Source organism: Bos grunniens, chromosome 20, assembly GCF_055505025.1.
Source record: "Bos grunniens cultivar Pamir isolate PY7600 chromosome 20, Bosgru_T2T1.0, whole genome shotgun sequence".
NCBI classification, from domain to species: Eukaryota; Metazoa; Chordata; class Mammalia; order Artiodactyla; family Bovidae; genus Bos; species Bos grunniens.
The window spans coordinates 715,684-731,527 of record NC_141184.1 but is presented as its reverse complement, the minus strand read 5'-3'; the positions used below and the strand labels follow the sequence as shown (position 1 = coordinate 731,527).

The 15,844-nt window shown below is 66.5% G+C and overlaps 1 protein-coding gene across 5 annotated transcripts; it reads right to left on the bottom strand.

The window, feature by feature from the left end:
- Positions 1 to 535: 535 nt before the first annotated feature.
- SLC6A18 (solute carrier family 6 member 18) lies at positions 536 to 15,600 on the bottom strand. 5 transcript variants are annotated; one of them, XR_015149125.1, is made up of 12 exons: positions 15,389 to 15,600; positions 10,758 to 10,898; positions 10,029 to 10,166; positions 9,385 to 9,566; positions 7,544 to 7,654; positions 6,674 to 6,786; positions 5,799 to 5,927; positions 4,378 to 4,534; positions 3,366 to 4,283; positions 2,997 to 3,156; positions 1,827 to 1,989; positions 536 to 825 (listed from the first exon to the last, which is right to left on the bottom strand). XR_015149125.1 is itself a non-coding variant. In XM_086362438.1 (12 exons), exons 1-12 carry the CDS (start codon positions 15,546 to 15,548, stop codon positions 634 to 636), a joined length of 1,851 nt encoding a protein of 616 aa, XP_086218564.1. In that variant the 5' UTR covers positions 15,549 to 15,600; the 3' UTR covers positions 536 to 633. The 5 variants fall into 5 exon arrangements, 3 of the variants coding, with proteins under 3 accessions (XP_086218564.1, XP_086218566.1, XP_086218565.1); XR_015149124.1 differs by having other exon boundaries at positions 2,997 to 3,188; positions 3,366 to 3,570; XM_086362438.1 differs by having other exon boundaries at positions 3,366 to 3,570.
- Positions 15,601 to 15,844: the final 244 nt, after the last annotated feature.

The window sequence follows — 15,844 nt, the reverse complement described above, 5'->3', positions numbered from 1 at the left end:
CGGCCTTCCCTTTCCTCCTTGACTTGAAAGTCTCGGAAGAGTAAAGGGCAGTGTGTCTAAGCTAAGCCTGCGAAGAGCCAGCATCTCAGTTAGCATCTCAGTGCCCCAGCTCCCTGGCCTTTGGGGAGGAGGGAGCGGCCCATGCTTCTGGGATGATTGTCTGTGCACCAGGTGCCCTGAGGTCCCCATCACGCACACCCAGGATAGACCCTCCCTGGGACCAGGGCTCAGGTAGAGAAAGGTCCTTATGTGGGGCTGGGCCTCCATCCCAGCCCTGCGGCGTTCCTTGCAGATGGCCCTGCCTCACGCTGTCCATCTGCTGTGGGGTGCGGGTGGGCCTTCCCAGACCCCCTTCCCCCTACCACCAGCGTTTTGCCCGTGGACTCAGTGCACGGCCTCCCCGAGGGCCCCATGCAGAACCGCCGGCCACAGGGCCCAGGAGGCGGATAATGGGCTTGGGCCATTTGGAGAGGAGCGTGGACTGACATGCGAGTCGGGCGGTGCCGTGAGCGGGTCCGGAGGGCACGACAGTGTCGGGAACAATGACCACGGGCCCTCGGGGCCAAGCGTGCGTGTATTGGTGCTGCCCTGGCTGTGGCACAGGCAGGCCTCCCCGCCACCCTGGCCCCGTGCTCAGCAGGCCCTGCCGCCCCGGGGCTTTGGGCATCTGTCCTGCGGCGGGTCCCGCGTCTTCTGTCTGCACCGGGCGAGCAGCTGGCCCAGCGCCACCACCGGGACCCACAGGGTGGGCAGGAAGGACAGGAGCACACAGGCGGCCAGCACCCAGCCCGGGTAGGGCTTCTCCTGCCGCAAGGGGAACCGCTCCTGCAGGACACGAGGCCTGAGAGGGGCATCCGGGAAGCAGACACGTCGCCCCACACGCACTCCCTGTGTAGAGGAGGCTGGCCCTCGGCCCCAGGGGCCATGAGCGTGGGGGGCAGCTCAGCCCGTCTTCTCCTCTATTGGGGCCCCTAGGGCGGGTGGAGGGAAAGGCACCTGGCCAGGGCCGCTCCCTGGCAGTGGGCACCTGGGCAGCTGAAGTTTCGGGGACTTGGCCTGCCAAGCCACCTGTGGGGTTAGGCTCCGAGAGGCAGGCCGGGGACCTGGGGTGCCGCGTTCTGGAGAGAGCCACCCTGGACCACCCGAAGGGCTGCTCGGTCCTGGGGTTGACCGCTGGGCCTGGTCAGACTCCGTGCTCCCTCCGTGAGGGGAGCACCACCCGCCCGATCTCAGGCCCGTGGTCACTCTAACAGGGCGGGCGCCCCCAGAAGGTGGCGCCATTCCTCCTATGCCCGTCTGGCCGTGTGCGGCAGCTGCTTTCTGGGGAGATTTTAGAACCAGCTGCGTCCACACCCCGGAGAAGGGGCGGCTCTGAGCTGGCAGATGGAAAGCAGGCTGGTGGAGCTCATGGGCTCAGCGCGCAGCCTGGGGCCAAGAGCTGGCTCCAGAGTCCAGGCCACACCCTGTGCTTTGCCCGTCTCGGTGGCGGGTCCCATCTGAGACTGGCCAGGCGTCTGCAGAGCCGGCCCCATGGCCCCCATCCCCGGGGGAGGGGCTGCAGGGGCCCACGGGGTCACCAGAGTGTGGAGCCTGCACTGCCCTCCCGCTGCTGACGGAGGCCTGCACCCAAGGTCAGCCCCAAGGTCGCTGGGGCTGCCGGAGTCAGCACCGATGCCCCAGGGGACATCAAGGGCCAGGGACCTGGGGTCTCAGGGAAAAAGCAGCCTGCGTGGGCCCCGGCGCACAGATGTCCCTGGTGGGCACCGGGGAGGGGAGTGAGGCTGGGTCTTGGGCCCTGGGGTCATCCCCCTACCCAAAGGACTTACGTATCGGGGGTTCCAGGCCTTGTAGTGCGGTGGCGAGCTGGCCAGGAGGGCAACATAGGCCAGGAAGATGGTCAGCAGCAGCAGGGGGCTCACGACCTTCCAGGTTGCCCGCCAGTAGAAGCCGGGCCGCCTCCCGGTCATCCAGGCTATGTCGTCGCAGAACCTGCCGCAGAGCCTGGGCTCAGTCCCCATCCGCTCGGCCGGCAGCCTTTGTCCACCAGGATGTGGCCCAAGGGACTGTCCCCACCTCCACTCTGACCTCTGTCCCTTGTCTTCCCGAGTGGCCCCTGGATGAGGCAGCCGTCTGGGTTCTGGTGAGGACCCGCCCCACCCCCAGGTCAATGGATGGGAAAGGCCCGAGGGGTCGCGGAGCCCAGCCCAGGGAGCCCCAGGACCTGTGGGTCTGGCCCCGGTCGGGGAGTTCCAGCTCTGTGAGCGTAGCTGTGGGGGGGACGCGACACCTGACTGGGGTCCCAGGGCAGGAACAGAGGCCCAGGATGTGCAGCGGCCCCGGCACACACGGGAGGGGGTTGGAGCTGCTCCGGACCCCGCCCCTCCCAGCTCTCCTCCGCAGGGCACCTGGTCCCCTTCTGAGGCCGCGTGGCCCCCAAGTCCGGGGTGCACTGTCCCCCACACCACTGCTGGGTCTGTGGGCGTGCCCCGGGGACGAGCCCGCTGTCCCTCTGCCCGTAGAGCAGCATGGAGTCTCGCATTCAGGGCCTCCCAGGAGTTCTTAGAACAAAGGTCGGGGTCACAGCCTCTAGGGTCCCTATCTGGGCAGGGTGACAGGTGAGTGCAGGGGTGTGTGTGTGTGTGCAAGTGTGAGTTCAGGTGTGAGTGCGGTTGTGCCTCGGGCCTGGGCCAGGTGAGGGTGGTAGAATGTGGCTGGGTCTCCTCGGAGGCCTCCAGGGGAGGTTGGCTCTTGGCGCTTTGGGCAGGCCCTCCTGCCCTGGGGTCCACCTGCGCTTGGACGCTGGGAGCTCCCGCAGGTGGCTGGAGACCACTGTTAGTCATGGGCCTCCGCATAGCGAGGCGGTGGTGCCAGGCTACGCCTGTGGACAGGTTCGCTGGGGGGACCTCAGATGGCCCGTGTCACCCACCGCTGCCTGAGGCCCACTCAGGGACCACGGGACGCCGGGAGCAGAGGGGCGGGCCAGGCGGCTGACTCACCGCTTCATCCCATAAACGTAAGCGACCCCAACCACCTCGAAGAAGGCCAGGAGGATCAGGTTCAGGGCTGCGGCGTACTGGTCGAAGATCTCCAGCCAGTAGCTCCCCGACCGCAGCGTGAAGCAGGTGGCCGTGAAGAAGCACAGCAGGCAGGCCAGGCCTGGACACGACCCGTCAGGCGTCTCCGGTGCCCTGCCGTGTGCCCGGCACCGTGGCCTGGAGGACACCCTCGGGGGCCATGCGGGACGCAGTGCCCGCCCGTGCTCCCTGGCCCTCGGCGGGTCAGCCTGAGCTGCCGGGACCAGCCCTCAAGCCCCCGTGGGGGAGGCTCATCTGACATCTGGTGAGGAGGCCTGGCTGTGCACTCACCTGTCAGCACCTCCTTGGGGACCCTTCTGGGCATGACCCCCAGGTCCAGGAGTGGCGTGATGATGCTCTCCATGTTCCCGAACATGGACGACAGGCCCAGGCTGAAGAGCATCCCGAAGAAGAGCACAGCCCAGACCGGCGCGCCGGGCATGTGGAGCACGGCCTCCGTGAAGACGATGAAGGCCAGGCCCGTGCCCGAGGCACTCTGCAACATGGCGCAGGTGTGCCAGCACGCCCCCGGGACACACACGTGTGCCAGCACACCCCCTGGGACACACACGTGTGCCAGCACACCCCCAGGACACACGCGTGGGCCAGCATTCCCCCCAGGACACACGCGTGTGCCAGCACGCCCCCTGGGACACACACATGTGCCAGCACACCCCTGGGACACGCGTGTGCCAGCACACCCCCGGGACACACGCGTGGGCGAACACCCCCCTCGGGACACACACGTGTGCCAGCACGCCCCTGGGACACGTGTGTGCCAGCATGCCCCCCAGGACACACACGTGTGCCAGCATTCCCCCCAAGGACACACGCGTGTGCCAGCAGGGGCCATGCCAGGACGCACACCCACCCTCACGCTCCCTGCTGGAAGGCCAGGGTGCCCTCCTGGGTCAGGCAGAGGTGACCCTGCCCCGTCCGGGCCGTGTTACCACATACTGTGGGTGCACCTCTGTGGGGAGGTGCCCTGTCCCCTAAATCACCTGCGGCGGGGGATGCGCGCCCCCGGGCTGGGGCTCAGGAGCCCATTCAACAGCTTCCCGCAGGGGCCTTCCCACCTCCAGTCACTGTCCCTGCCCCACGTCGGCCAGCCATGGCCTGGCTCGAGGCTGTGCTCACGCCCCTCTCCCTGGACTCTGGGTAGCCCCAAGGCCCGCTCGCCCCGTCTGGACCCCACCTGCAGAGCAGGGCCTGTTGGAGGCACTGCGTTTAGGCCCCAGGGCTCAGCCCTGACCCCAGGTCAACGCCTGCAGCCTCCTGCAGCCGCACCATGGCCCCTGCGCACCTTGTCCAGGAAGTCCTCCAGGCGGCAGGCCTCCAGGGGGAGCCCGGCCACCTCAGCTGGCTGTGAGGCGTTCAGACGCGCCAGGGCCGCAGTGTAGGTGTCCCTGGACACGCTCTGCTCCGGCAGGTCGAAGGCGTTGATGAGGTGGAGGATGTTTCTGCGGGGGCGGGGACGCTGGGTGAGTGGCCCCGGAGGGGCGGGCTCTGGGGGGCGCCCGGGGTCTTGTACACATGTGGGGGACACAGGCTATCCGGCTTCTAGGGCCAGGGTACAAAGAGGCCACACAGCCTCCTGCCCCCTGGCCTGTGGGCTCCAGCCTCCTCCGCAGGGGTGGCCTCAAGCTCCTCACATCTCCACGTCCGACTCGGGGCTCACGGCTCAGACTGTTCGCTAGAACATGCTTGGCACCTCGCCCTGCAGAGTCCCGAAGCCTTTTGCAGAGGTGGCTGGGGTGGCTGACATGCCCGTTCCTGCCAGGCCCCGGGACGCTTTGCCCCTAGGGCCGTGGACGAGCCTCTCAGAGGCTGGCTGGGGCCGTGGCTCTCCCGTGCGTGTGCATTCCGTCCGTTCCGTCTGTGATTCTGCTGTGTCGGCGTGGCCTAGTGACCCTGGCGCAGCAAGAAGGTGGTGACGCTGCCCAAGGTGCAGCCGTGGGGGAGCCGGTGTTGGCCACTCTGGTTTTGTTCTCTGGGCATCTGGGGGGAGCGGTGGGAAGAGCTGGCCCGTGGTGGGACGCTGCTCCCTGGGACGCAGTGGACGCTGCGGCCACTGCGGCCTCTTGGGGTCTCCGAGCCGCGCACGTGCTCTGCTGTGCCTGGGGTGTGGGTGGCTGCCCTTCCTCCCCCGCGTGGCCAGGGGGGTCATGGCAGGCATTCCCCTGTGCCCTGCCAACACTGCCCACGAGTCCATCATCAACAAGCTGCCCTGGACCTCCAGCAGCAGGCGGAGGGCGGGCTTGTGCCCCTCTGGTGGGGCTCTCCCGGGAACCTGCATTGGGAGGCCATCCGTCCCATGCGGTGACTTCCCCCGTGGGGCCGTCCTCACTGGGCCGGCTCCAGGACTGTGGTGAGAGATGACCGCAGCCTGGGCGACTGGAAGCCACAGGATGTGTGACCTCCTAGCTCTGGAGCAGGGAGTCCAAGACGAGGCGTGGGCAGGGCTGGGGTCGCCCGCGGCCCAGGGGAGGGCCCCGGGTGTGCGCCGTGGCCGCCTCCCTGTAGCCCCCGCTCCTCCTCCATGTCTGCGTGTGCCCCCCCTCCCGTCAGGATACCAGCCGTTGGCCGGGGGCCCATCCTGTCCACAACTCCCTCATCGGAACCTGTCTTCCTGGCCAAGACCCAACCTCCAGCTCGGGTCCTGCCCATGGTTCCAGGCGGACCGCCCCCATCCCTGACTCCTCAGCGCCCAAGGGCCCCGCTCACCGGTCCAGGCACCGCCCGTGGTCGCTGGCTGCCTTGAACCCCAAGACAGAAAAGACAGCGATGGACGCGTAGAGGGACGTCATGCTGTTCACCAGCGCGATGCTCACCGCGTCCCTCCTGCAGTTGTTCCTGTGCAGACGTGCGGCCTTAGGGCCCCAGGGAGGAGGCCTGGGGCAGGGTGCCGCCTCTCAGGGCCCTCCCCACCACCCCCGCCCGGGACCCCAGCTCGAGGCGGCAGCTGGTGCCAACCCTCAGGGCCCGTCTCCTCTGCGGCCTCGGGGCAGGAGCGAGCTGGGGGCCCTGGGTGTGGGTGCCTGGTCTCCAGGTGAGAAACGCACAGTGGCTGCCGTGCAAGGGTGGAGGCAGAAGCACAGCAGGAGTGACCACTGGAGGCCCCTGGGCCCTGCGCCCCCGTGCGCCTGCTGCCCCCACGGACCCGCGTGCCCGCTGCCCTCACGGACCCGCGCGGAGGCTGCTGTCAGCGCGTCATCGCTCATGCCATGTTTTATGACCCATGGGCAGGCTTGGGCGTCGTGAGGAGGCGGGCGCCCAGGCGTCTAAGTGCCCAGGAGGCTGACACAGTCTGTATTTCTGCTTTTATGGCCACGTGTGTCACACGGGCAGCCCCGGGTTATAGCCTTGTTCCTGGCTTTGATGACCCCAGTTCCCTTCCGGCAGCTGCTCCAGAACTTGCTGCAAGCTGCTTCAGAGGGCGGCAGCCTCCCGGCCCTCGGGGTGACTCAGTGATTGCCAGAACCCCGAGAGGTGCTTATCAGAGGCTCACACCGGTTGACCCCGCGTTCCAGGAAGGATGTCACAACAAGCTGCTCGGCATGCCCTCCGCAGCACAGCCCCTGGCCCCGGCCCCAGCCTACCTGGGTGGGTTGTAGCTGGCGAAAGCGATGTGTCCTCCCAAGGCGAGGGACAGGGAGAAGAATATCTGGGTGGCGGCGTCCAGCCACACCCGGGGGTTCTGTAGGACCCGCAGCTGGAGGGGAATGGGGACCCGTGGTCGCAGACAGGCCCCCAGCCTGGTGCTCCTGGTCAAGACTGCCCAGCATCCCCGGGACGCTCCCACGAGCCGTGTGCCCACCCAGGCCCCGAGACAGCTTGGGGCCACTCGTGAGGAGCGCGTGTGATGACACGGGCAGTCTGGGCTCCCTGCTTTGATGCGGAATGCCCCCTGGGCCCATCCACAGGAGGACGGCCCTCTCGGGGAGTCAGAGCCGGGTCGGTTCAGCTCCCTGCAGGCTAGGGGTTTCAAGGACTCGCGGGCCAGGCGGGGCCCCCTGCACACAGGGCCTGGTGTTCCCACTGGGGAACCCACAGACCCCACAGACCCCACCCACGTGCCCAGCAAGGGGCCCAGCCTGGGAGACTGAGGGTGCTAAGCTGTGCAGCCCCTGGGGCTCCAGAGACCATGGGATGGCCCCGTGGCTCCTCTCCTGGCGGGCTCGTGTTCCTGGACAAGCCCCTCAGAGACGTGGGGTCTGGGACCCTGCGGGGGACACCGAGGTCCCCACCAGGCGTCTCCCCTGCACCCCCATTTCACACGCCCCTGCATCCCAGCCCGCGTTCTCTGCTCCCCGCCCTCCAAACCTGACCCCTGAGACGCCGGACCGCCCCTCCCTGTGGCCGTCTCTGCTCCCTTGGCTGAGGGTGGGAGGGTCCAGGCTGGGGGGGCCCGGCTTGTTTGTTTCCTGAGCCTGGGCCTGTGGGGGAGCTTGGGTGTGGGGCCCACTTACGTCAGGGGTGAACAGGTAGGTCAGTCCTTGCATCGCCCCGGGCAGCGTGAGCCCTCTGACCAGGAAGACCGTGAGCACCAGGTAAGGAAACAGGGCCGTGAAATAAATGGCCTGAAAAGGCCAGTCATCAGTCTCCTCTGCATCCACTCCTGAGTCAGCGGGGCTCAGGAGTCGTCAGTCTCCTCTGCACCCACTCCTGAGTCAGCGGGGCTCAGGAGTCATCAGTCTCCTCTGCATCCACTCCTGAGTCAGCGGGGCTCAGGAGCGGCCTCGGGCCACTGCCGGGTCGTGGGGTCTGACTGGAGACAGCGGGCGGTGGGCCCCAGTCACGCTCAGGGGCTTGGGCTGCCCCGAGGCTCACGCGAGGGTTCTACCGCGGTGGGCAGTGGCCTCCCTCTGGTCCACAGGCCCCTCCTCCTTCTATGCTGAGGCCCCAGAAGGCCTCTTCATGGGGTCTGTGGGGCGCACACCTGCCCACACGCTCTCCCCGAGCAGGACCAGTCCCCAGTTCTTTCAGGCCTGGGGAGGGTCTGCGCACATAGCGTCTGCAAAAAATTAAATCGGCAAACGGGGACCCTTCCCCCTGAGCCCAGACCCCAAATGCAGACACGGTGCGGCCACCCAGGTCATCTTCAGGGACGTTCGTGCAGGACTATTTGGGTTTCTGGCTGGTTGGTTGGGTCTGAAATTCCAGTCTCCTCGAGCTTGGAGCCCCTCACCTGAGAGTAATTATCACCCCCACACGTTAACCGAAATACAGAACAGGAGCTCACACACACTCAGACCCGCAGACCTCCACAACCACCATCGGGAGGCCCCACAGAGACGCGTGGAGTGTAGTCACAGTTGAAGTCAGGACAAACGTAAAAAGTACCGGACTCATCCAAGCCCGGAAGGAAGAGGGGTGGGCACTCATCCAAGCCCGGGAGGAAGAGGGGTGGGCAGCTGGAGCTGGGTGCAGTTTGAAAGGCAAACGTGGGAGGCACAGACTCAGGCTCCCCTGGTCCTCTCTGTGTGGAAGCGAGGTGACTTTCAGTATTTTTTCTCATTGCCTCAGTCTCTTTAAAAGATAATGCAGTGTTTAAAACAAAAATGCTGAGAATGTGGGCGTTCCCTAGGTGAAGATTCACCTCGCTCGCTGCCAGGCCTGGGTTCAGTCCCTGATCGGTGACCTAAGACCCCACAGGCTGAGAGGCAAAGAAAAAACGAAGTGCTGAGGCTGCGCTTGCTGCTTATGACGCTGTAGTGAGAGGTGTGATGGCAGCGTGGCCACTGGAGGGAGAGGGCGATGCTGAGGCCTCCTCTGTCGCCTGGCGCAGCGTTGCTGGGAGACAGAGTGGGCTGCAGCCCCAAATCCAACCACCGAGTTACAGCCGCCGAGCAAAGGACATAGAGAGGCGTCCAAAACACCTCAGAGAAAGAGCGGCACGAAAGCAAAGAGCAGAGGGGATGAGCAGAAAGTAAATACAAGGCGATGGGCCTCACCCAGCCAGATGGACAGCGCGGTCAGTGCAACCACCCCAGAGGAAGAAGACGGGGGCAGTCAGACTGGGGGTAAAAGCAAGAGCCAGCTGCGCGCTGTCTACCAGAATCACACTTTAAACACAAAGACCCAAACATACAAAAAGAAAAAGAGCTGGAAAAAAATTAATTCAGTCAAAGAAGCCAGAATGGCTGTTCTAACATCAGAGAGGATTTCAGTGCAGACTGTCACCGAGCCGAGGAGGTTCACCTCACGGTGACAGGAGCCCAGCTCTCCAGGGACACGGACAGAACCTCTGAACCCCAGAGGCCGAGGAGATGAAGTGAGGAGGGGCCCGGGAGCGGGCTGCGCGGCTCACCTTCCCAGTGGTCTCGATGCCCCTGATGACGCACAGGTACACGACGGCCCAGGAGACGGCCAGGCAGACCAGCAGCCGCCACTGGACCGGGCCGCTGTCACCGATGTCGGCCGAGACGTTCAGGGTCCGCCGGTACCAGAAGTAGCTCACGGGGCTGCTGTCCCGGCACTCCTGCACAAGGCCTGGAGCCGGCAGGGCCCGCACAGGTGGGCCGCGGGCCACAGGGACCCGGCAGGACCCCGCCACCCTGGGAGCGGGCCCGGGGGGCTGGCCGCCAGGGGCCTCTGCAGCTGCTCAGCCTGTCCAGCAGGTGCCTAGCACGAGCTGGCACAGGGGGCCCGCGGGGACAGAGGCCCACGCGGGTTGATGAGCACACTTGAAAACCATGAGTACTCCCCACACCTGAGGTCTCCGCAGAGGGCATGCACTTGGGCTGGGGGGGTGTCCCCCTGAAGACCCAATTCAGGGGGATGAGCAGCCCAACCCACACACTTTTCCTTGCCAGGTGTGTGAGCAGCTTCGAGGGCCTGGGTGCTACTTGGTGAGGGGGGCCCGGGGTCCCACAGCAAACGGGCAAGCGCGGGGTAGCAGGACCCAGCTCCAGGGGGGCCGGCCACGCTGGGCATCTCTCCCAACAGCAGTACCTGTGCGGTTGAGGTCGAGCGGGCAGGCGCTCCAGGGCAGCGGGTGCTGGAAGGAGTTGAGGAGGTACCAGAGCACCCAGGTCAGGACGGTGTTGTAGTACAGGCTGACCAGGAAGGACACGGTGCAGCAGCCCAGCCCTGTGGGCACCGGGCACGGTCAGCGCCTCCCTGGGCGGCCCGATGGACCTCTTCGCGCCCAGCCTGTGTATCCGCTCCCTGCGTCAACCCTGAGGCCCCTGCTGCCCGCCCGCTGGCTGGCACCCTCCTGGCTGGGCTTCAGCGGCCTGTCCGCCAGCCTCGGCCTGCTTCTAGGTGGGCCTTCGGGCAGCCCGAAGCCACCAGGCATGCCACAGGCCTGCCGGCGATGCTGGAGCCGTCTGCGGCAGAGCCCATCTCACGGGCACTCGGGGAACCAGGGCTGCCCTCTGCCCAGTCTCCCCAGGTGCCACGAGGTCCCAGGTCGCATGCACTCAGGGCCCCGTGCACATGGACTGGGCACCGTGGGCCAGCAAGCTGCTGTTCTGGGGTGGACTCCTGCCTCCGCTGTCACGCCTGATTCCTGCCTTGGGGACCTGCGTGCCCGGGACCCCTGCACCTTCCGTTCCGAACCACCGGGCATGCACTGGTATGACGAGCAAACACCCAGCAAACACGCATGGCACGTGTAGACGCAGCCCCGCCCCCCCTCCCACAGAGCAGCTGCAGGTCAGGGTCATGGGGGGCACGTACCCATGCCCCCCAGATAGGGCGAGATGGCTGTCCACACCCCGATGCTGCCCCTGCGCAGGCGCTGGCCGACAGCAAGCTCAATGTGGAACAGCGGGATGCCCTCGAAGGCCAGGGCGATGATGTAGGGGATGAGGAAGGCACCTGCAGAGACGCGGCTGTCAGTGGGCTCTGCCCTCTGCCCCGCCCAGCCTTGGTGAGGGTGACACAGGCCGCTGTGGGGGGGATAAGGAGAAGCATTCATGGCCACCAAGGGAGACAGCCCTGACGTTGGGGGTTTGCTTGTGTTAAAGCTGTAGTCCCCCACCCTCTGGGGCTGTGTGGAGTTCCCACTGACACGTGGGCCGAGCTGCGTTCTCACTGGGGCCCTGACACCCCTGGTTCCCGGGCTCCTGGGACGGGGAGCTGGTCTGCTCATGGCAGGGCCTTGCAGGAGGTGGTCACCAGAGGTCCCCCGAGCTGTGCCCTGGGTTGAGGTGGGAAGCCCTTCCCAACCCTTCACCCCTGCTCGGACGCTGGGGTGCACACAGCAGGGTGGGCCTGGGTGCCGGGCCCCTCAGACAGAGCTGCCTCTCGGCAAGAACCTGAGGGCAGGCAGGCAGACACGGCGGCTCCCTTCTGCACCACGTGGATGGCGCGGGTCCCAGCAGGTGGCAGGGGGCCGGGCACCCCTGAGCCCGCAGGCCTGCTGGGGAGACACGGGTCCCCACAGGACGCTCCTGCACTGTCAGGAGGAGGACTGAGTGCCAGAGGCGGAATCGGCCCTGTGTGCGCCGTGGGAGTCTCAGCTGCACATCCTCTGTCCAGACCCTGGGAACCTGCCTGCCCTGGGCCGGCGCGTGTGGCTGCTTCAGCGCTGCCTGGCTGACTGCAGCTGCTGCCTGCACGGGTCCAGGGGACCCCAGGGAGCAGCACAGACCATCAGGCCCTGACCAACAGCACAGGCTGCTGTGGGCACGGCTCTCCCCACTGTCCACGGGAAGCTTGGGTTCAGCTTCCGAGAGCCACTCCCTCGAACCAAGGCCCCGTGCTCTCCACCAGCACAGCTTCGTGCTGGCTTTTCTATCACCATCCGAAGTGTGGATGCAGAGTCAGAGCCCTGAGGGCAGCCAGGCCATGAAGCTCTTGGGCCGTGTCGGCCTGACGGGCCGCCGGGGCCAGCATGTGGGCAGACGGTGCGTCTCAGTGTCTCCCACGCAGCAGCAAAAAGGCAAAGTACATTAGAGACTTAAGTTCCAGGTGGAGCCCCAGAGGCCCTGGGATGGCCTCCCAGGGGCAGGAGGGCCCCTGCGGGCAGGGCTTGCAGCGGGGGCTGTGGCCGGGGGTCACCAGGGACCCGGGGTCCAGTTCACTGAGGGAGGTGCCCTCCTGAGGCACGCTCAGGCCCCAGGACGCACACCTTGCAGCATGGCGGAGGCAGACCTGGAACGGCCGCACGCCCAGGGCCTGAGCCCCACGTGTTTGAGCCACCATCCGGGAAGGGTGAGGCCTCTGGGCTGACTGGCCCTTGGCCCCCTTCCCCCGTCCCTGCCCGGTCTGAGGGGGAGGCCCTAGCTGGACGGGGTCCAGGTGGAGGCCTCAGGGGCTGGTTGAGGGCAGCGTGAGAGGGTCTGGCCCAAGGAGAGGTCTGGGGAGAGGGGACAGACAGGGAGGGGAGGGACGGGGGGCCTGGCCCATGGCTGAGTCTCCCGGCTCTGGGGAGAGGGGGACAGGAGGCATTTCTGTGACCCGGTGCTGAGCAGTGTCCAGCCTGTGCGTCAGGCTCATTTCAGCCCCAACGCAACCACCGTGGGGACGGGGGCCCAGATCACAGGCCCGGCTGGGGTGCTGGGGGCCAGGCTTGGGGGCTCTACATCCGGGGGGTGCCCGCCCCCTCATGCTGACTCCAGGAGGAGCCAGTGGGGGTGGTGCGGGGCAGGCTTGTTTCTGCCAGACTACAAGGCAGGAGGAGAGCTGGTCCCCCTTTCGTGGACCCGGTGCTGGGGCCCCGGATCCGGGATGCTGTGGTGAACTGAGAGGAGCGTGTCTGGTCCTGTCCTGGCTCGGCCCCCGAGCTCCCTAGGCGTGTCGGGGGGTCGGGCGAGGGGCTCAGCTTGTTGATGTCCTTCAGCCTCACCCAGCTGACCCCACAGGCCGGGAGCTGGAGGGGCAGGGCGACCCCACCCCTGGGACTCCCAGCCCGGCCCTCCCGCAGCGGCAGACTGAGAGTCACCAGCCAGCGGCCCAGGGTCCCGTCAAGGGCCTGCCTGGTGGAGGCACAGGAGGGGGCCGTGCTGGGGGGGCCCCGCCTCTGCATCGCTCCTGGACGGCATTCCTGGGTTGCACCCTTCATGATAAACCTGTAGACCTGAGTGTTTCCCCGAGCCATTCCAGCAAACCACTGAGTCTTAAGAGGGGTTGTGGGACCCCTTGAATTTGTAAAGAATCGGAAGAAGCCACGGTAACCTGGGGACCTGCTACTCCAGATTGGCATCTGAGGTTAGGGGGCGTCTTATGGGGCCGCCCTTAGCCTGTGCGGGCAGGCTAGGTTCTGGGGCACCCAGTCGGCGTCCACTGAGAACCAGAGGCCTGGTCAGTGTGGGGAAAGCCTCGCACATTCGGTGCTCCGGCCCCGAGAGCTGAAGGGCCACTGCGGAGCCGGTGACAAGGAATACACAGTCATCAGATGGCCGGCCGCTGTGTGCCGTCCCCTGTGGGCGGGTCTGGGCAGAGCCCGGGGGGTGCGGGGCATGGCACACAGCTGTTCAGTCCAGTAAGAAAAGATGCCTCTGGTCGGAACAGCGGCAAGGGCCTGTGGGCTGCTGAGAAACACGCCCGTGATCTTGAGGAAAGAGCCACAGGAGGATGGAAGGAGAGGGGCACACGGGGTGAGGGAAGACCTGCATCCCAAGCCCGTGGAGACCGCAGGGGCCAGGCCGGACACCCCACCGGACACGAGGCCCGACCCCCAGCCCGACCCCCCGCCCGACCCCTGGCCCGCGCGCCACGGCTGCAGTCTATGCGGGAAGGCGGCGGCAGAGTTTAAAGGAAGAGCCGAGAGGGCTCACTCTGCTGGACACCAGGGCTCCACACTAAACCACAGGCCTCCAGGGCAGAGCAGGAATCGGGGCCTCTGCAGCTCCCTGGGGGAGCCCCCGGCCACAGCCCGGGTTGGAGCCCTGCGGTCAGCAGCCGGGGTCAGCACCGGGCACTGTGCTTCCGCCTCCTCTGCTCGTTGCAGAGTGGAGCGTATGTGACGCCCCGGACGGCCCCGCGTCCACATCCGCTCAGCTCTGTGATGACGCTGCCTCCCTCCATGACGTGGAGGCACAGTCCTGACGTCAGGGGGTTGCAGGTGCGAACCAGGCGATGCCCTGTCTGCTTGTCACCTCCGCCCTGTCTCAGGGTCTCCAGAGGTGGTCAGAGCAGACGGAGAAGGGCCTCTCGCCGCGTGAGAAGCTTGTTTCGTGGCACTTGGTCGAGAGCTTCCAGCCTGGGAAAGCTGGATCCTGGACCCTACAGGCGTGTCTCGGAGCCCCGGGCATGGCGGGTGGCGCCCGCAGCCTCGATGTCTGGATGGAGGCAGAGGCAGTGTCCATGGGGCGGGGGCCCTGGGCCCCCACTCTGGCCGCTCTGGGTAGCGGGTCAGGCTGTAGGCAGTGCTGTGCTTGCAGGTGGCGGAGCCCCGTGCGTGGAGGGTCGCCGAGGCCCTGGCCTGGCACGACAGGCTTTGGGGGCTCTGGGCGCCCTGCTTCAGGTCTGCGCTGGCGCTCCAGGGAGCTCCATGCTCTCCACGCCGCGCTCACGGAGGTGCGGCCGCCCCCCCACCCCAGACCCACGGAGGCTCTGGCGCCAGGGCAGCTGTTACAGAGGAATGTCTGGCCATTTGTCTGCATGTTCAGATTTTCCCACATGCCCCAGATCTTATCGTCAGGAAAAGGAGACCTCAAAGATGCCGTGTCTGCATGACCAGGAAGCTTGGTGGGCGGTGCTCATGCGGACTCTGCCTTCTGTGTTGATCCCCTGCTCCCCCATTTTGGGTGGAGATGGGCTGAATCCTCACCACCTCGGCCTCCCCGTCTCCGAGGCAGGAGGCTAGAGCCGCTGCCCTGCAGGGGACACTCGACCAGCGCCTGCCTCGGCAGGGAGCTCCGCAGGCTCTAGGAAGCACAGGCCTCGGGGAAGCCTCGGGTCAGACACCACGATGGGGTGACTCTGCGCGGGAAGCCCCCTGCCCTGAGCCTGGGGACACAGCGAGCCACACCCCACGTCCATCCCCTGAGGGCAGCTGTCCACCTGGTCTGTGCCTCTTGTCCCCAACTCTAGGTGTGACACCAACAGCTACGGGCCACTGAGCGAGGCGCCCCCGCCCAGTGGCTCCAGATGCTGCTGTGGGCTTCGTGCGGGAGCCTGGGTGCCCATCTCAGCTCCCCATGTGGCTGCGGCCCCCTGGCTGCCCTCTGGGGTCTGGTCAGTGAGGACACAGTGCTGGCGAGGGGGGCCCGGCGCCCTGACCCTGACGGAGCCTGGGCGGGCGGCCTGCTGAGCAGCACCGCAAAGCTGTCGCCAGCTGGGCTCCGGGGGACAGATCGCTGGGGGTGGGAGTTTCCACACCCCGGAGGCGGCGGTGGGGGGGGCATACCCAGGAGGCTCACCTCCTCCATACGTCTGGCACAGGTACGGGAACCGCCAGAGGTTGCCCAGGCCCACAGCGAAGCCCACGCAGCTCAGCAGGTACTGGAGTTTGTTGTCCCACGCTGGCCGCTCCTCCCCGCCGCCATCCACAGGTTGGTCGGGCCCTGGGGTGCGCGCCATGCCTGCCACAGCCCGGAGCCTCCACAGCGGTAGGAAGTTGCCAGTCTTCTGCCCTGTGGGTGTGCTTTTTTGTGATTTAAAGGAAAACCAGTGGAGCTGGTTAATCGGTAACAGCCCCCTCCAACTGCCTGCCCCTCCCGACCCTGGACCCTCCCCCGCCCACTCCTGCCCAACGTCTGTGGCCGCCATCACCAACGCGAGAAGCTCAGGGGTTCTGAGGCTGGGGCCCACTTGCCTGTTCCATAGATGTTGTTCACTTTTAATAAACTTTCTGGAATAACTGCTGGCTCACGTGT

What these genes read in the sequence shown, in the direction of transcription:
- SLC6A18 (XM_086362438.1), bottom strand. Translation starts at nt 15,548, where the DNA reads ATGGCGCGCACCCCAGGGCCCGACCAACCTGTGGATGGCGGCGGGGAG. An exon ending in TGGAGGACTTCCTGGACAAG is followed by an intron (nt 3,571 to 4,377) that starts GTGCGCAGGGGC and finishes GCCATGTTGCAG; the next exon opens with AGTGCCTCGGGCACGGGCCT. An exon ending in AGGCCTGGAACCCCCGATAC is followed by an intron (nt 826 to 1,826) that starts GTAAGTCCTTTG and finishes CGTGTCCTGCAG; the next exon opens with GAGCGGTTCCCCTTGCGGCA.